The sequence below is a fragment of the Strix aluco genome, chromosome 10 (genome assembly GCF_031877795.1).
Source record: "Strix aluco isolate bStrAlu1 chromosome 10, bStrAlu1.hap1, whole genome shotgun sequence".
NCBI classification, from domain to species: domain Eukaryota; kingdom Metazoa; phylum Chordata; class Aves; order Strigiformes; family Strigidae; genus Strix; species Strix aluco.
Window position 1 is genome coordinate 16,053,689 of NC_133940.1, and position 19,167 is coordinate 16,072,855.

Sequence of the window (19,167 nt, forward strand, 5' to 3'; positions counted from 1 at the left end):
TGCAACAGGATGCCCAGAAAGATTGTGGAACATCCTTGGAGATACTCAAAACCCAAGTGGACACAGTCCTGGACAACCTGCTCCAGGTGCCCTTGGTGTGCGCAGGGTAGACTAGACAGTCTCAAGGTCCCTTCCAACCTCAACAATATTGCAATAAGCACAGGGTAGTTGGGTGTTGTGTGTCTGAGACACTGGTCTTTACAGCTGTTATTTGCCATCTTTGGAAAACATTTTCATTGCTGTGTGGACACTTTTTATCCAACATCCAAGAAACTAGTCTTTGTTTACTGGCTAAACTTCCATTATATTGCATGCACTGCATGTATGTGGAAGTCATCCTTGATTATAAAGGGATTGCTTTCTGCCTCAATTGCCCTAGCTGACATTCACTAATTTAGGAGCAGTGTGCTTTTCTTCCCAATAGTGTATCTGCTAATGTCTTCCCTGCAGAGTCCATTCAACTGAAACTGACTGCAACAACTGCTCTGTCTGTTGTAGCTTTTAAAACCATAAGGACATATGGCTTTAGCCTACCAGTGCAGATTGTCTTTCTGACAGTTGATCAGACCTGTCTTTCCTCTCTGCCCTTACGTGCTTAGTAGCTGCATATTCTTTTCTCCAGTTTTCTAGAATGGTTTTCCTTACTTACATATCTGTTTCCACTGAACCTGTTAGAATAACGGCTTTAAGCAATATAGAGAAGAGCCTGTAGTTGTTGGGTGCTCCCAAGAGCCTTGTGTCTCTTGAGAAAAGCATTTCTCAAGCAGAGGGCAATCTGTTCTTTCATCTGAGAAAGTGACTGCTCACATCCATTCAAGCTGTTGCAGGGAGTGTGCAATTACCCCAATCCTCATAATGGGGTCTAGAAAGAACATTCTGGCTGCATGTGACAATGTGGAGCTTCCATTCACAGAGACTCTTGCCAGGACCACCTTTCCTTTAATTACAAGAGAAAGGAAACGCCTTTGCTGTGAACGTACTTCTGAGGCTGATATACTGTCACAAGGAGGCATGCGAGAGCAGTAAATAGCCGAAGTGTTCCAGATACATTGGGGCAGGAGGAGGAGGACTAGCACTGACCCTCCCTACAGAGTACAGAGTCCTCCTGGGAGATCGTACACTAAATATTATTGATACTGTGTTTGTCCTGGTAGGCTGAAATACTTCTGTTCTCTTAAGATTTATCACATACCCCTTTTCTGTTTTGAGATCTTAAAAGAATTATCTTGATTCTGGGACTGAGTTGTTCCTTTTGCATTTGAGCCATCCTTTTCAGCAGCTCTTTCGTCAGCTGGGGGAGCTTCTTCAGCCTGACTACACACTTCTGGTGCAAAAGGAACAGTAGAGCTACAGTGTTAGCATTGGTGGAGGGCTTCATGTAGGCTTGCCTGTTTGGAGAAAATAAAAATTTCAGTATGCAGAGAGAAAAAAACAACCTACTCCATGCCTCCCCTTTCTGATACTCTCGAATATTCAGAGATCCGATCCTGCATAAATTTTAAAGACAGGAGTTGATTCTTGGCAAAGATCACAGATTCTGTTTTTGATGGGGCAACTTTTCTTCCCTTACTGTTGGATTATTTTTTTTTTATTATTTTTTAGGACATCAAGCCTTGATCTAAAAGCTTTAGGTGATGAAGAATAAGCTAGGTAACTTTTATCGATTATTTTCAAAAAAGTAGCTGATTTAAATATATAGAATTGTCTAATGTAAGCTTTTAAATAGACATTTAATCTAGCAGCAACAATCCTGCCCCTGAAAATGTCTAAGACGAGACTGCCACAGACTGCACCTCTTCTCTTGGTTATGAGATTCATCTTTTGAGCTGCTGCAGGCATTCTTCCCTCTCAGAAGTTCAGACTGCTCTGCTAGCTGTCTCCTCTGGTCTGATGTTAGTTCTCTGTATCCTGCTTGATGTATAGACACCAAATGAGACACTTGTTACAGGTCCTGTCCTGAGTTATCCAAGGTAAATTCCTGTTATCTTCATCTCCACTGGGAGAGGGCTCCTCCTGCAGTGCTGAAGCTCTGGCCAAGCTAGTTCTCCCCTTCTAAACCCTTTCAGTATAGCAATATGCTGTGACCCCTCTCCTGGTAGGTGACCCACACTCTGCCCCTAGGTACGTTGTCAGATGCAGAGCTCCAAGTTTACTTCAGCTGACAGTACCCAGAAGCCCAGCCTGATTAACTTGTGCATCTCTACCATTCCTTGAGTCAGCTTGCCTCTTCATCTGAAAACCTGATGGCTCTGATTGTGAAGCTCCTTTTAAATTGCTTCAAAAGGCAACAAATATCGTGAACTTGGGAGCAGATCCCATTGCTGCATTACTGGTTATCTTTAGGACAGCAGTTCTGTTGCATGACTTCTTAAGAAGCTACCAACTAGTTGATTTTAATTCAGTTCTTACAGAGCATTGGCATGTCATGCGTTGCTATTTGAATAGCATGTGGGAGTAAGACAAATGCACCACAGAAACTGAGGAGACTCGAATATTGACTGATTATGGGATCATTCTTTGGTTTGTTCTCTGTCAGCCTTTATGGGGGCACAGAAGGGTTTGTACCTGGATCGTGATCAGGCTACTCAACCTGTATTGACTTAAAATTGACACAGAACTGGTTTTAGCTCATATCCATCCTGAGCCTACAAAACTACCCATGTTTGTACTTGTACTGAGATTGATACGGACTACAGATTGACACTTCCTTTCTTGGTTCTGTATTTCTTTAGCAAGAGAAATATTGTCTGTGAATGTTCCACGTTCATAGACAGAGGTGTGTAACATGCAAAATTTATTTGGTAGTGACTGAAGTATTTAGTTCTTCGTAGTTTAGACAAATGTTAAAACAAAATGTTTAAACAAAAGCTGCTGGTTTTAGTGTTGCTTACTGCTTGCTGTTGAAGACCAAGAACTCCATCTGTAACCCTGTATGATTCTTGACTGCCATTTCAGTAGCATCAGCAAACTTACCATGCTCACAGACATTCCCTGGGCAGCACCTACCATCACACCCACACGTTCTCCACACTCCTCAAGGAGGGCACAGGAACCCCCTTTACCATGGGGCTTCAGGCAGGCTGTGCAGGGACACCCCGCAGGCACCCACTGCTGGTGCCCAGTAATGACCCTGGAAGAGGCCTGGCCGGGCTGAGAGGAGCTGGGCAGGACTAAGGGCTCCTGGCCAAGCCCCACTACTGCCAGAGGATGAGCCCCTCTCCACTGTCATCTTCAGCCCCGCTGAGGCGCAGCCCACCGCCTGCCTTCAGTCCCCCCACTACTGCCTGTGGATCCCCAGCGCTGTTGGGGACCCCTGGCATAAAGCCGTGCTGGCGAGGGGCTTCCTCCGGAGGAGAGGCAGCTCTGAGGGGCCATGCCCCAAGCTCTTGCCTGGCTGGGATTTGCTTAAAGCTGAAATGTGCTGGGTGCTAAGGCTGAGCAGGCTGGGGGTTTATGTGAGGTGCTGAGGCTCTGATGGGGGGGTGTGTGAGGTGCTGAGTCTCTGATGGGGGGGTATGTGAGGTGATGGGGCTCTGAGGAGGGGGGTACATGGGGTGCTGAGGTTCTGAGGGGGGGTGTGTGAGATGCCAAGGCTCTGAGGGGGGTATAAGTGAGGTGACGAGGCTCGGGGTGGGGAGGGTATGTGAGAGGCTGAGGCTCTGAGGGGGGGGAGGGCGTGAGAGATGTTGAGGCTTTGCTAAGGAATTTCCCTTCATAAATTACTAGCCCTACATGCTCATTTATATATATATATTATATATATGTATTTGTATGTATGTCTAGCTGTAGCAGATTGTTGCTGCTAGAGGTGCAGTACAATACTGTTGGCCTTGGACAATAGCCAGGGCGGTTTAAAACACACTGTGCGACACAAGCAGCAATTTTCTCGCCTGCATTAAATAAAAATGGACATTTAGTGAGGTCCTCTGTTGTCTAATTTACTTGAACATTTTAAACTGAGGCGGGAGACAGGGTTTGCAGTGGTAGAGTGCTTCGTACAGCTTCCGGAGACCCCTGCAATTTGAGAGAAATTGAGAGATATTTGGCCGCAAAATGTAAAAATGCGGAAAAAGGAGGGCGGGAAGCACCGGCGCTTTCCCTTGCCAGGCAGGCGAAAAAGAGATGCTTCCCATACCGGGAGTCGAACCCGGGCCGCCTGGGTGAAAACCAGGAATCCTAACCGCTAGACCATATGGGAGGCGCTGAAACTGTTCTTCTCCGCGCGCCCCATGGCGCTGCCCGCCCTCAGCTCCGCTGCTCCACACGAGTCGAGACTCCGCCGGGGCGCGCTCGACCGCCCCGCACGCGCCGCCGGGAGCCCCTGCCGGCCGCCGCGCCCCGCTCTCTCCTCCATAAAGCTCCCCCCGCCCCGCCAGAAAGGGGCTGCCCACACCTAAGATGGCTGCCGGGGCTTCGCCGCCGCCCGGCCCCGCCCCCGTCCCTCTGCTCGCCCCGCCCGCGTCGCCGTTGGCGGCGCCGCATCACATGACGGGAGGGGGCGCGGGCGAGCGGGAGAGGGCGGGGTGAGCGCTCACGTGACCGGCGGCGGCCGCCGAGCGCTGGGTCTCGTGAGCGCCGCTGGGGGGGGGGGCGGGGGGTCCCGGGCGCCGCGACGGGAGCGGGCGAGACCCCGGCGGCGCGGCGGGCTTACGCGAGGCCGCGGCTTTGAGGCCTACCCCGGAGCGGGGGGCGCTCGGTCCCGCTGAGCTCCGCCGCCTCCGGCGGGCAGGCCGGCAGGCACCCCCGCCGGCGCCCGCGGGCACTGCCGAGCCGGCCCGGGAGGCGCCTATCGCGGCTAGAGGTAGCGGGAGTCGGGGGGGCCCGGCGGCACTGGCTGAGCCGGGGGGCGAAGCCACTGTCGGGCCCGGTGGGGCTGGGGACAGCTGGGAGGTTGCGGGGTGAGCGGGGTCGGGGACCGGAGGCAGCGGCCTGGGGGTTGGGGGCGGGCAGGTCTCGGCGGCGGCAGCCGGGCGGTGGTCGGTGCGGGGTGCCGGTGCGGGCGGGAGCGGGGCGTGGGGACATGTGACGCCGCGGTCATGGGTTGCTTGGTGCGGACTCGGGAGCATCCCGGGGGGAAGGAGTGGGAGTAGCGACTGCGGGTGAGGCCGGCCCTGGCTGCCGTGTGCCGGGGGACCCGCGCAGTGTGACGGCTGTGCGGCTGCCGCCCGCTGCCTTCCAGCGCTGGCCGCATTTATCCTGCTTAGGCCTGTTTCGGCCGTGTAATTACGGGAACGTTGTTCATCATGGGCGTGTTGGAGGGTTTTCTGGCTGTAGGAGGCTTTTGCTAAAGTTTCCCCATGCCATCTGGAGAAGAAGCTGTCAAATGCCTGGTGAGGTGGAGGTTGGGGGGAATTATGTCGGTATAGGAGTGCTTCCCCTTTTGCATGGTACTTACGTGGGTGGGATTTGGATGTTGAAGTGAAGCCTGTAAGCCAGGAAAGTAGAGCAATGTAAGAAGATGGTCTTCTCTCTGTAGGTGGGTGATGCCAAGCACAGCCATGAAGAAAAAGGTAAGAACTGAAAGGAGAATTCTTTGCAGTTGGGTTTTCCTTCCCCATCTGCATTTGCTAATATCGTTATGTGTTTGCATCTGTACCTCAGTTACCTCAGTGTGTTCTTTGGCTGTCAGGTACCTCTTAAGACTCTCAGAGTCAGCAGAGGCATCCTTTGATTAAAGCACTAGAAATTAAAACGAGGTTTGAGCTTATTCACTGGTGCGAGTGATAGGGCAGGCTTGCTGCAGAGCCATCCATGATAACTGCTGTGTGAGTGTTTCTGGTACGTGTTGCAAAACCCCCTGCTTGTTGCGTACCTCCCGCAGAGTCAGGGAAGAGGATATGCTCTAACCCACCTCGCTGGCCCTGGGGGGAGACCCTTGTGATGCATTACTTGTGTGGGGAGCCTATAATTCACTGAGGGGTCCTGGGAGGATGGAACTTAACACGTGGGGAAGGAGTAGCACTTCTTCTGAGAATGGGGGGGGGGGTATATTCCAGCAGTAAACATATTCAAAGCTGTTAAAGCAGCTGTGTAGAGAATATATGGCTGGCTGTCTGTCCATGGAGTGTTAGGATTGGGTTCCCTGCCTGGCCCTACGTGCTGGTGTCTGACCCCTTTGAAAGGCCTCTGCTGGCTAAAACTTGGAAATTGGATTTTGCCTGTAGGTTGACTTGGGCTGTGCCTTGGAGCTGTATTGAGTTTCTGCATGTGCTTTTTCTGCAGGTGGTATGAAATAAGAGATGTTGACAGTCTTTCTGCTCTGTCTGTAGCTCAGGGGAGAAGGCGGTGTAGCTTTCTGGGGGTTTGCTCCAGAAAGGCTGGCAGGTGTGACCTGACCAGCCTGCCTCTCCAAGGAAAAAGTCGTTACCAAATCATCGAGGTGTGTGGTCAGCTTCTTTTTGGAAAGGCTGCTTGCCAGCCTGTGAAATGTTGCAGTCACTCTCAGAAGGATAACTTGTGCAAACAGGATGGTGTGATTCTGCCTCTCTTGGTTTGCACTGAGATTCTGGCAGTGGTTGCTGTGCAGTCGCAGAGTGAGGCTGGGAGTCAAGCGAGTGCCTTCCCAGTTAGCTTTTGGCAGTGGTGTGGGCTGGGCAGGCAGACTTGGGCCGCTTGCACTCTCGTTAAACCTATCCTTGATGATAGATTTGCAGAGCTGTTGCCAAAGGCTCAATTTGACTTTGTAACTGGAACTTGTCTAACAGCTGTTTTTGCGAGCAAGTCTGTGTTGGCTGTCACTGTCAGGGCTTCTTAATTTTTATTTTTAGATCACAATATAGAGTCTTGCCTTGTGTGACTGCCTCCCCTCTTCCCCCCGCAATCATCCCCTAGTTTTTGGCTACCAAAGGTGCTAACCCTCCTTGGGCCTGGTGATCCGCAAACAGGACTCTGGAGTCAAGTGTCTCCCCTGTGTGATAGCCTGGTGCACTTGAACTGGGCTGTCCCCTCTGCTTTTAACCTTTTGCTGATCTTCTGACACGTGAAACTTGAAATGAACTTGTATTTCACTTTTGTCAGGAAAGAGAAAACAAGTCACATTACGAGAAGGAAAAGAGCATGATTAGGAGAGAAGTGATGGTTAGAGAATACCAGCGCTGAATGGACAAGGGATTGTTTCCAGCCTGATCTTAAAGGCTTGAGATAAAGCTGTTCTTTTGCTGTCATCAAAACCATCAAGCCTTCACCTGTGGTTCCAGAGTGCATTTGAAAAGTGTGCGGGTGCAAGGGGCTGGGGATGGGGAGGCTGTGGCAGCTTTGGGAGCAGCTCCTGCTCTTCCCTGAGTACTGGTTACGAGTCCTCTGCCAGTGGGCGCTGGGTAAGGGGGTCTGGTGGATGGTGGGCTGGTGGCACTTCCTTCAGGGTGGTAGGCAGCCGTGGAAGGAACAGGAGTGCAGTGCCTGGAGGGGCAGAGATTCTTGAGGGCGGAGGGGGCATAGTTCAAGAACACAGACAAGATGGAAAGGTTTTCAGTCTGACAATGATTCAGTGACTGTGGATAGCAGGGAGGTAAGGATGTCTGCCTCCTGCTTTCCCAGGCATGGTACTCTTCTTTGCCTCTCTCTTCTGATGCATTCACACCTGAAGTATGTTGGTCCTGTGTTTTGGTGGCTTTGGCAGTAAGATGATAACTCCGAGGGAGCCATGAAGGACTCAGTGCTCTGTGGTAGCTAATTCTTTCTTTTTTTTTTTTTCTTCCCAGGTGCTGCTGATGGGTAAAAGTGGGTCTGGGAAGACCAGCATGAGGTCCATTATCTTTGCAAACTACATCGCCAGGGACACACGGCGCCTGGGTGCCACAAGTAAGACTTCTCTTGTTTGAACCACAAGTTCTCAGAGCTCAAACCCCCTTCATTAAAGGGGTGAGGCTGTTCCCTCCAGCAATCCCTGCCTCTCCTCTGCTCTGGAGTAGGTGGGTGTCTGCTGATCCTCTCAGCTGCCACACCTCACAGGGAGCTTCACTCTTGACTTCAGCTGAAGGCAGGTAGGAAGCTGGAATGAAAGGGAACGCAGCACTGGCTTCAGTTTTGCTGCTTTATTGTTGAACTTTTAGCCTTAACTTTTTTTTTTTTTTGATCACGAAGCAGCCTTTGCTGCAACTACACCTATTACTGGAGGAGTCTTCAGAGTGTCCTCATGGTCCTCCTTGGTGAAGCTTTCCTGTTGTTAGCCAGCTGATAGCTAGCACACCTGGAGGCACAGTGATCTTGCTTTGCACCTGTGGCTTTGGCAAGGTACTGCACTAGACTTAATTATTGTCTTCTGCTTTTTTTTTTTTTTCCTCCAAAGCCACTGATCTGAAAAAGCGGTGATTCCTCTGAAACAGGGGTGTGAATTGTCAGGCTCCAGTGCTCCTCACTGAGAAGCACCTGTGAGGACTTAATGTCACAGATTGGTGTACATTTCCTCTTTGTTCATAAAGTTTACATTCTCTGTGTTACTGATTTATTCTTTTAAGGCTAGCTTAAGGCCTTGCAGAGTGTGCTGGAACTGTCATTCTTAAAATATCACAAAGATCAGAGAACATGCTAAAGGGGAACCACCTCCTGTGCTTCTCAGGAGAATAGTGTCCTGGGTAGAGAGTAGGAAGGCTTGAATTACTCTGGGAACTTTTTCCATAGTGCCTTCAGCTACAGATCTGTGTTCAACAATGTTGTTTAGATGGGACTTTACAAACTGTGGGCTGTGTTGTGAAGAACTGGCATTTTTGACTGCCCGAGGAGTGGATATGGGTATGTGGTACAGTCATTAAACTTCTGTTGTCTCTTTCCAGTTGATGTGGAGCACTCCCATGTTAGATTTCTAGGAAACCTGGTATTAAATCTCTGGGACTGCGGAGGGTAGGTACTGTTTATTCTCTTGCTTTTGAAACCATTGGGGGGGGTAGCTCTGGGGAATAAGACTGGGGATGTATAAAACAGAGGTCGTCCTGCCCCAGGGGGACCAGTGTGCTGCTTATGCACGAAGGGAATAGAACAAGCTTCATGGGTGCGCTGTAAAACTGGTGAGACAACTCTGGAAAGAGCAGATGCCACATCTTAGGCTTGTGCGTGGAGGTGGGTGGAAGAGGTTGGCACAATTATGCTGTCTCTGGAGTTATCCCTACATAAAAGGTGCAGTGTGTAGGTCCACCCTTCCCTTGCTGCCTGCTTGCTTCTCCTGGTGAAAAGCCTGAGTCCTTCACCTTTCTCCTGAGGTGGTGGGAGGTGACACTGGTTTCAGAATTGCTGAAGGTTGATAGTGACCCTGTGGCTCCTGGAAGCAGCTTTTCAAAGAATGTTCTCCTGCTGACAGAGCCTCAGCAGAGCTGTCCAACTTTTCCAGGCTTCAGCAGCTCTCATGTCCTCATGCACTGTCTGAGCCATATTCAGCAAAAGTTAAAGGAGATTTAAATCCTGTCATAGCAGGCTACGCTGATGGTTTTGTTTATATTTTAGCTTCTGCTGTGGCTTTTTTATATGCAGCTCTCTAAAAGCCAGTCTGGGTCCAGAAGCAATGTAACTGTTTGCACAGGACACTGACCAGCCAGCTAGGATGTGAAGGAAGCTTCAGCTTCCTGTGAGACTGGCGAGCAGATACTCTTCAGGAGCATCCAACTTTGGTTGGAAATGCTTGGGAAGCCTCACGTCATGGGGAATATCGCCACTCGCAGGTCTCTTGTCTAGACTCCTGTGATGGGGTCTCTAGCTCAACATGCGAGCCTTGCCTTTCTAGCCGGAGGTGTTTTACACGTAGCACCTTTCCTGACAATGCAAAGCAAGACCTGGTTGCTCTAATGGAAGTCTCTTTGCTTTGTTGCTCTGCTCCTTCGCAGACAGGACACCTTTATGGAGAACTACTTCACCAGTCAGCGGGACAACATCTTCCGCAATGTAGAAGTCCTCATCTATGTCTTTGATGTAGAGAGCCGCGAACTGGAGAAGGACATGCACTACTACCAGTCGTGCTTGGAGGCAATTCTTCAGAACTCTCCTGATGCAAAGATCTTTTGTCTAGTGCACAAGATGGACTTGGTGCAGGAGGATCAGCGGGATTTGGTGAGAAGCCGATAGCTGTCATAGAAACGCTTTCAAACAGAACATCTTTTGACTGTGCTAATGCATTGCGATTTCATACTTCAAATACAGCCCCATCAGCACTGTTCCGAGAAGGGTTTCTCAGATGTTAAGAATTGTCAAAGCCCTCTAAGCTTTTTCTGCCTTTGCTAAATTGTGTGTCATCGCTATCTTTTGCATGTAATCTAGGGGAGAACAGAACTAATGATTTTTAGTAACAACTACTCTAAGCCTTTTCTTTCACAGAGTTGAAACTTTCCCAGTTAACTAGAAGGTGGTTTCTGTCAGTTGATTCTGTTCTCTGTCAGTTTGGCCTGCCTGCCCAGAGATCGGTCACCTCTTAAGCACTCTTCTGCCCCAGGAGGCATCCTGCAAAGGCTGGGGATCAACCTTTCAGAGATATTTGGTGTTTTCTGTTCTTTTTTTGAGCTTTTGAAAGGTTGCAGGGAGATTGGAAGATGTCAAGTTCCTACCAACCTTGCTTTTTCAGCTTGGACTGAAAAGCAACCAGCTCCTGATACCAAAGGAGGAATTATCTTTGTGGGTTAGTTGAGCACATCCCTAGCTGCTTGGCCCCTCCCTGGCTTGCAGCAAGTTTGGAGGCCCCTTTAGGCGGTTGGCTTTTGTCTGAAGTAAGGTGTCTTATTAAACTTTCTTCTGATTCCTGGTGAGTATGTGCCTGGGCAGCTGCAAAGGAGGCCATGCAAGGTGCTGTGGCTGAAACCACACCCTGACCTCCCTGCACAGACAGACTTCCACATAGCAGGTTGGCTTCAGATCACTCGTGCTGCCTGAGAGTGGAGATCCTCCTCTTCCAGTTTTAGTTCTGCCCTCCAGCTCAGTGCAGAAATAGCTTGTTCATAGGGTTGATTCAGGGAGCTTTTCCTCACTTCCATCTGCCTTCCCTCCAGACAGAAGGATGAGTCTTGGTGCTGTCCTGTCCAGGTTTGTTTTGGGACTGGTGGAAAAATGGTGGTTTTACATAGTTGTGTGGACTCTAGTGAGGCCCTGAAGTGAGGGGTCGACAGAAGAGGAGCCTTACTTCAGATATGCTTTCAATGTGTACCATTGCATACCCATCAAGATCTGTGTTAAGGTGTCTGCTACTCAGAACATGCAAATACTGAGCCAAATCACTATCTGTGTAAATCTTACTGAAGCCTTTGGTATCCCAGGACCCAAATAGTAAGTGTTGGCCTACGCAGCATTTCATGGGGATTGGTTAATGTTCTGTCATGTTCCTGAAAACAGTAAGCTGAGGTGAAGGCAGTTGTTGTATCTTCCCCTGCAGAGGCACATTGCTGGCTGTCCTGCTGCTTTTTTAGCAGTTCTGTAGGAGCCTGGCATAAGGCTGTCTGATCTTTGCTGTTCACCCTGCTTCCCTTTTTTTGTAACCATAACTTCTAAGGGCAGAGTATGGTGTGAGAACAGAAGGCTGTATAGGTACATGCCTCAGAGCTGCTCATACTGATGAACCTCAAGTGCTTTCTTCCAATCCTGTTCTCAGTGATGGAGCTTTCTGCCTATGACCAGGGTCCTCTCAAAATTTAGGTCCTCAGAGACACTCATGTGTGTCCGCTTCCATTCCCACTCCATGACACCCATAGTTATTCCAGCTTTGAGTCCTGGTCAAATCTATTGCGAGACAGCCATGGTCTGCTTTTTCATGCTGCTCCAGTGGAAGGGGTTTCTGCCAGCCTGTCCTGGCTGGTGTGCTCTGCTGTTGTCTTTTCTCAGGTGCTGTGGGTACTCAAGGTTTGTTTGAAATGCGTGCTGTAAATGCAATACAGCAACTACACCAAAGGCAGAAATATTTGCACTCAACTGCTAATCTCTTTTTATTTCCCAGATTTTTAAAGAGCGTGAAGAAGACTTGAAGCGCCTTTCCCGGCCCTTGGAATGTGTTTGTTTTAGAACTTCCATCTGGGATGAAACACTTTACAAGGTTTGTACAGCTTCCTCTCTGTATCTGGCTTTTCCCCCTCCCCTTCCTTATTGAAAACAAGAGCATGAGGAAGGCGAGTGGTTAGTTGCTACTGGTTTATTAGTGACTGGCCCTTTTTGGTTCTGCAGCAACTACTTCTGGGGGTTAGCTGTTGTAAACAGCACCTGAGCATCCTGGTTTTAATTAGAAAATGTAAAAGCCCTCCACGTGCTGGAGTCATGGTGTCACTATGTTAATACTGCTTAAACACTTTGCCTGGCTACTTTACAAGGAGCTTTCGCATCTTTTAGTCACGTTTATCCAGCATGGAATTGTTTCCTGTGTTTCTCTGCAGCACTGTTAAAACACAAACATTTACCTTTCTGGGAATTTGCTTTGCTTTCAGGAGTGGGTGTGGTTTTTTGTGGGTGGGGATTTTTGCTATTAGTCAGTCTTGACTGCAGTGTCAGAGGTCTTCCAGGTGTTGGAGTGGTGAGTCCTACCTGGGCTACGCTGAGAGCAAATGATCATTATAATTGCCAGCTCACGCTAATAAGCAGTGGTGGTAGCATAGTGGCTGGTTGCTTGTCTGAAGGTGAGGACCATTTGGCTCTTTTTGTTGACTTTATCAGGACTTGGGACAGCAAATTTCACCATCCTGGCAAATCCATTTAAAGCTGTAGCAAATTCCCCTGCCTTCAGTGTATGATGTGCTTGAGGCTGATGCAGCACCCTACGCCAGACATCACTCTTGACAAAACATGTGCCCGGCTCCCTCTAGAAATCACCCTCCCCAAGCAGGGGCACACCCTGGGTTCCTTCAGCCATCCCTGACGTCCATCAGTCACGCTGGTTACTCTGTTTGAGCCGCTTACGCAGCAGCAGACCTGTGCTATTCTAGACACAGCCCTGCCAACACTCTTCAGAGCGCATGCCCTTGGTTTGGACTTTTAACTTTGTGTTTGGCAAGTGGGATGGGAGGAGTGTTTGGTAAATAGGAGACACAAATATCTACCCTGACTCCTGGGGGGGAAGCGTGTGGTCAGGCACTGACACAAACCTGGGTCACTAGGTTGGCAGTGAGGTGAAACTGAGCTTGGAGGACTGGAGTCTGAATGAGGACATATGACAATTACAGCACCCCCAGTCCCTTCTGGACTTGTTCCTGATTCACTGGGTTAGAGTAGAGCTTTCTGTTTGGATCAGTGACGAGCTGCCAAGTGTCCTTCTGCATGTTGACCTTGCTCAAGATTAGAAAAAAGTCTGAAAACTTCAGCGAGTTTATCTGGGAGCAGTAGATAGAAGCATTGCCAGCTTAAAATTAGGATGATTTAAGCCTGTTTAATAGTATTCTAGTTTCTCTGTGACTGATGTGGAAAAGAACTTGGCCTAGTGAAGAGTTTACTCAGGTCTAGGGTAGCACTGGTAGTCTTCACTGTAGTAGAGAAATGGAGGTGGGAGAAGCTTCTTAGTCTTGCCCAGGCTATCAACACCCAGAACTACAAATAATCAGTTTCTGAGCACATTGCATAACAAGAGGGTGAGGCAGAAAAGTGCTAATGCAGCCCTTACGTTGTGTTTTTCTTTATTGACAGGCTTGGTCCAGTATAGTCTATCAGCTGATCCCCAATGTCCAGCAGCTGGAAATGAACCTGAGGAACTTTGCTCAGATCATCGAGGCAGATGAAGTGCTTCTGTTTGAAAGAGCCACTTTCCTGGTGAATACAGCAGTTCTGCCCTTCAGGTTCCTCTGCCCAGCCTAGGATGGAGTTCCCTGGATGGAAAGTGCTGTTGTGGCGGTAGCCCAAAGAGAGGTGCCAGATGGCAGAATGCATTGATCCAGGCCTTGTGATATTGAAAGTAGCTGATGTGACTCCATGGCTCATGGGACCTTCTCAAAATTTCCACTTCTGGCAGCTGAGCTGAGGGCTTGATCGGTATTTCCCTATTCCAAGCTATGAGGGGGTTTCATATCCCCATTCTGTTGTTGGCCGTAGGACTTTTTTGAGAATTCCTTTCTGCCCAGGGCAAGAACCTTCTTTAGCTTGAAATAAGCCTCTTCAGTTCCCCTGGCCTGGCATTTTAACAGGTCTTGATTTCTATTTTTTATTTTGTCTGATGCTCTCCAAACCCAGAGTATGGGTAGAGGATCACAAGCAATTGGATTGCTGTGGCTTTCAAAGTTACTGGCTGCATGGTAACTGTGCTTCCAAGCTGTTGTCTCTGCAAGGTAAAATGTGTTGGTTAAAATCACCGCTGCTGCTTGTTCGTCCATACTCTTGGTTTCTGGATTGGTCTTTTCAGACTTTGCACCAAAACTCTTGCTGACCTGGAGGAATGGTTTTGAATTTTTTTGAGTGCTTTCCTTGATGGCCAAATGTCTGATTTTGAAATGATGGAGGGAATGTGGAAAAGGAGCCATTACTTCTATCACTTCTTAAACTATCAGAAGTAAACTCCTGCCATTTCTGGCAAGTTCTGCTTTTTGACCTTTTGTAGATAATAAATAGTTCACCTTGATGGTATGTAACAGAACTTTGTTATAATACATTTTTTTACTGAAAAAGAATAATCTCTGCTACAAAAATTCAATGCTTATTTTCAGTGTAATGGTGACTTTTTAAAAGACTCTTTCTTCTCACTTTCTTCATATATTTAAACTTCCCCCAGGACTCTTTTCTCCTGAAGTGAAATCTTACCCTGAAATTGTATTGAAATCGCAGTAACAGCAAAACTTATCTGGAAATTTAAGGAACGAACTTGCATACAATGAAGGCTTTGGTATGGATGCCATCCTTGAATCTGGCTAAACCTGTACTTGTATGAGTAATTGGGCAGGTTTAAAAAGTAGGAAGTATATGATTGTTTTAAAGTGCTTAAGGAAAAAAAAAAACACACAAAAAACTTAGTTCTTGCAAGTCTGTTAAACGTGGCTCCATAGGTGGAAAAGGAATAGTTTAACATCCTTGCGAGAGGGTGTCTGGCTCTTCCAGTAGCAGTTGGTTTTATGATTCTTAAGAGCTTAAAGCACACAGCATAATGTTTTTAAAATATTCCTTTGCATAAGGTTTTTAAAATACTCCTTTCTGATTTGCTGTGGGAACAAAGATGATGTAACTGTTTGATTGTGTGCCATTCACCTTATGCAGTAAATGTAGTTCTCAGCCCGTTAGCTAATTTGGCTGAGGAGTAAAGGTCTGTAGGCTACCAGGAAAGTGGGAAAGTGATCAGGGAGAAATAGCTGTGGATCACACTGCAAGGATTCCAAAAAACTTTTGATCCTCTGAATCTTTGCAGCCAGCCACTGAGGTCTGCATGTTGCTGCTGGATCACTGTGTGGGAGGAAGAGGAGGGGAACTGCTCTGAATGCAGGCAGCTTAGCACAGTCTTGGTCTGACTCAGTGAACTGATGGAGAGAGAACTCCCTAGGAAACCAGCTGCCTTTGTTCTGCTTTTCTTAGGGAGGAACAGCTTGCTGTGGCTTTGAGAGCAGTGCTTGTGCATCCTACCTGTTGCAGAATGGGAAATTTCTCAGGTTCAGTCCTTGAGAATCTGCAGCATGATAAATTTAGGAAGGAAAAGCTATTCCAGTATTTCTCAAGTGTCTGTTTCCTCTACCTGAGGTGGTGGTCTTGCATTTTTTTTCCTCTCCTTACCCTTTCTCCTTTGAATCAAGATTTAAATTGCTGCTAAGTTGGAGTTTTCAGACCTCAGATGGACGATAGTGTCTCTTGTATATCTTACATACTTGCATCTGCGCTTGTGAAAGGCTTCCTGGTGACTGTATTATTGAGTCTTGTTTTACCATGAAAACACCGCAAGTATTGTTGCAAATAGTTTCCAAGATTCAATCAGCAAAAGGCAAAGGAAATCCCTGTTCTGGTCACCACCTGTTTCCCATAATTGCTGTCAAGCCTGAGAAACCTCTGCTGAAATAAATTACTAACTCTGTGCTCTCTCTCTTTCTGCCTTCCAGGTCATTTCTCACTATCAATGCAAAGAACAGCGGGATGTCCACAGATTTGAGAAAATCAGCAACATTATTAAACAGTTCAAGCTAAGTTGCAGGTGAGCTGGTTTAATCATTAGGTGGGGAAGATACTGCAGCAGGTGTTTCAGCTTCATCCAGAGGCATGAAGGCTCGCCAAAGTGGTACTAGTTCTCTGACTCCTCAGCAAGCTGAGATGCTGTAGTTAAATTGCACCATCCTTAAACACAACCGAGTTAATTGTTATCTTTTGTAACTTCCTCCTTTGCTGATGGTTGAAAGAGGTTTGTTTTGAAACAACCATTTTCTTCTAGACCTCGTTCTCCTGGGCGAGGTAGGGAAGTTCCAGGACTGAATTGATAAATTGGTGACAGTCAACAGTGCTGCAGGAAGTCAGACGGAGAGCTTTGCTTCAGACCCTGTACCACACAGTTGCTTTGGGAGGAAGAGGCTTCCAGACCCTATTTATCAATATTTTGAATGGAAAAGTGGGAAGCTGGCTTTGGAGTAGCTTGGCTTTTGAACGGTCTCGGTTTTCACAGTCTCTTAGTAATATCTACAAGTGTTTGGAGTCTGAATAGGATGGAGAAGTGGCTGCATGGTTTACAGAGCTGGTTCCAGATGTTTCAGTTTTATACTTATTTCTGCTCGATATCCACAGCGTGTTCAGCTGTCCTTCTGAATGGCTGAGCTGTTACATCTGTGGGGCAAGTGCCACTGACAGCGTGGTCATAGCAGACTCACTGGGATTGTAGATCTTGAGTTACCTTTACCGTTCAATGCGCAAATCACTTTGTATTGTTCTCATTTGGCCTCAAGCTAAAGATTTCTTTCTTTAAAAAAAAACAAAACACACTTGTAGTCACACCTGGTGTTGCTTGCCAAATGAGTACTCAAACATGTCTTTGTTACCAACAACTCAAGTAATGGGATGTTGGCGCAAAAGCTGTTTGAGCAATGTTACAGTAATGGTTCATTTACTCTTTTTTTTTTTTTTTTTCCTCTACTCTCTTAGTAAGCTGGCAGCTTCTTTCCAGAGCATGGAGGTCAGGAACTCTAACTTTGCTGCTTTCATTGACATCTTTACATCAAATACATATGTGATGGTGGTTATGTCAGACCCTTCAATACGTAAGTTGAAGCAGAGATAAGCCTCTGGCCTGTTTTTTGTTTGCAGGGACAAAAAGCTGAATGAGTCTGGTTTGAACTGTGTTTCTCTTGGAAAATGACAAACACCAGGCAATGCAGTAAAACTGATTGTAATTAAAAGATGGAGAGGGATCTGCTGTCCTGCTGACTTGCCCTGTCTGAGCAGAGTGTGGGGGAAGGTGGTTAAAAAGTGACGTACCTTGCAGAAGGCGAGAGATGTGTGCCTTTGACAGCTGAGCTATTTGTTGCTGTCAAGTGGAGGATCGTAACAGCGGTGGGGAACCACTATAACAGATGTGACCTGATTTAGTAGGTTGTATCTAATAACCTATTTTGGGCTGTTCTGATCTGGCAGCCCCAGTGAGTTTTGGAGAGGAAGCAGAGATGGATCGTATTTGAGTTTTTGCTCTTGCTGCCTGAACTGTCTTGGTGGGCAAGGACTCTAATTATAGTAGCATCTATTTATCTTAAAGAAGAAACTGTAGCCAGCAGTGTCGGCTCTCACAGGCACAGTGTGACTATTTAACTGTTTGCAGAACTCCAACTGAAACTACTTCTGTTAGGGTTTGAGGTGCTTAAGAGACACTGTCCAGGACAGCCTTGTGGCTTACAGTGTTGGTGCTGCCTGTAACTTTTTGACTAGTTTACTGAATTAGGGAGAACCTGTGTAAACCCTGTGACTGAATTACCAGCTGTGGTGATACTGTGCTTGAGGAGCAGCGAATGAGCAGCTGTGGTGACTTGTGCAGCTATCCCTGACTGTAGTTCACTCTGACTCTTTCTTGGTGTTGCACTGGGATCAGCAAACAGCCCAGACCTTCCAGTGTTAAATTTTGTACAGCTAGGGAGCAGTGGTCTTGAAATAAGAGAGCTTGTTGACTGGGATGTTGGTTTTAGGCAGCACTTAACATCTGAGGACTTGTTTACTTGCATCGCTTTTAACATTTTTTTATCTCCCCCGTCCCTTTTCCGTCCTAGCTTCTGCGGCTACGCTGATCAACATCCGCAATGCCAGAAAACACTTTGAGAAGCTGGAGAGAGTGGATGGTCCAAAGCACAGCCTGCTCATGCGCTGAACATTGGCCAAGGCACATGGTCTTCGGGGGGAGAAAAAATGAATTGGAACTACTTATTTTTAGGAGAATCTAACAATGTTGATGTCTTTGGGCTTTGAAATGAGTGTGCTGCTTTATTTTTTCTCCTTTTAACGTTGGACACTAGTCACTCGGATGTCTGGATACACTGTGGACCTTCAAAAGAGACTTCCCTGGCATATGTGGGGTTGGGAAGAAGTAAGGACGGGTGACGTGCACGTGGTCTCATGCTCCTGGTTGTCATAGTGCCACATGGCAGAGCTGGTTTGGATGTTTTGCTCCCAGGTGATCATATAAGTCACAGGAATGGAATATTTACTGTTTTATTGGTTGGTTGCTAGAATATGTTTATAAATTTCTCCTTGTCTTCGGTCATGAAAATAAATTTTTGCTACCAGGGATTTCAGATCCTAGAGCTTTGGAAAGTGGGTTTTCTTTCTTCTAAAACCTAGGGCAGCTTTGGCAAGCAGATGTGTAGTAGCTGCATTTCTCCTTTCATGTTATTGGGAAGGCCATTCCAGAGTTTCATTTGAGATAATTTTTTTTTTTTCCCCGTGTGGAGGCAAAAATTCACTCAGCAGGTGAAGCAGTCAGGCTGGCAGTGGCCTCTTTACACTTGCCAAAGCAATGGAAAGACCACAGTAAATAAAAGGGGCCAAAGATCCTAATTGACCAAGCATCAAGATAGTCCTGGTGAGCCAGGAGGGGCTGGTGTGGGCACAGAGGAGACCTAGAATATGTTGAGGAGGGTGTGTGCATGAGCTACATTAGCTATGTTTGCAACGAGCCAGTTGGGCAGTGTTTGGCACCAATGTTACTTGACGTGGCTGTCTATTTTTTAATGAATTTTATTGTGTACATTTCCATTAAACGTAGGAACAACAAAAGCACCGTGAGTTAGGGGAATCTCTGGTTTGCTGGGTGGGAGCTGATGCTTGTCAGCATCTTTTTTCCTTTTT

The 19,167-nt window shown here is 47.5% G+C and overlaps 1 protein-coding gene and 1 non-coding gene across 3 annotated transcripts; one reads left to right on the forward strand and one right to left on the reverse strand.

The window, feature by feature from the left end:
* Positions 1 to 4,126: 4,126 nt before the first annotated feature.
* On the reverse strand, positions 4,127 to 4,198 carry TRNAE-UUC (transfer RNA glutamic acid (anticodon UUC)). Its single transcript has one exon. It is a non-coding gene; the product is annotated as a tRNA-Glu (tRNA).
* A 400-nt stretch (positions 4,199 to 4,598) lies between these two features.
* Positions 4,599 to 18,621, forward strand: LOC141927944 (ras-related GTP-binding protein A). Of its 2 annotated transcripts, XM_074835397.1 has the most exons (10): positions 4,599 to 4,801; positions 5,477 to 5,510; positions 7,701 to 7,800; positions 8,772 to 8,838; positions 9,813 to 10,035; positions 11,903 to 11,998; positions 13,573 to 13,695; positions 15,954 to 16,045; positions 16,981 to 17,096; positions 18,093 to 18,621. In XM_074835397.1, the coding sequence occupies exons 2-10, from the start codon at positions 5,484 to 5,486 to the stop codon at positions 18,188 to 18,190; spliced, it is 942 nt and encodes a 313-aa protein (XP_074691498.1). In that variant the 5' UTR covers positions 4,599 to 4,801; positions 5,477 to 5,483; the 3' UTR covers positions 18,191 to 18,621. The 2 variants fall into 2 exon arrangements, with proteins under 2 accessions (XP_074691498.1, XP_074691499.1); XM_074835398.1 differs by lacking the exon at positions 4,599 to 4,801 and having other exon boundaries at positions 5,004 to 5,510.
* The last annotated feature ends 546 nt before the right edge of the window (positions 18,622 to 19,167 follow it).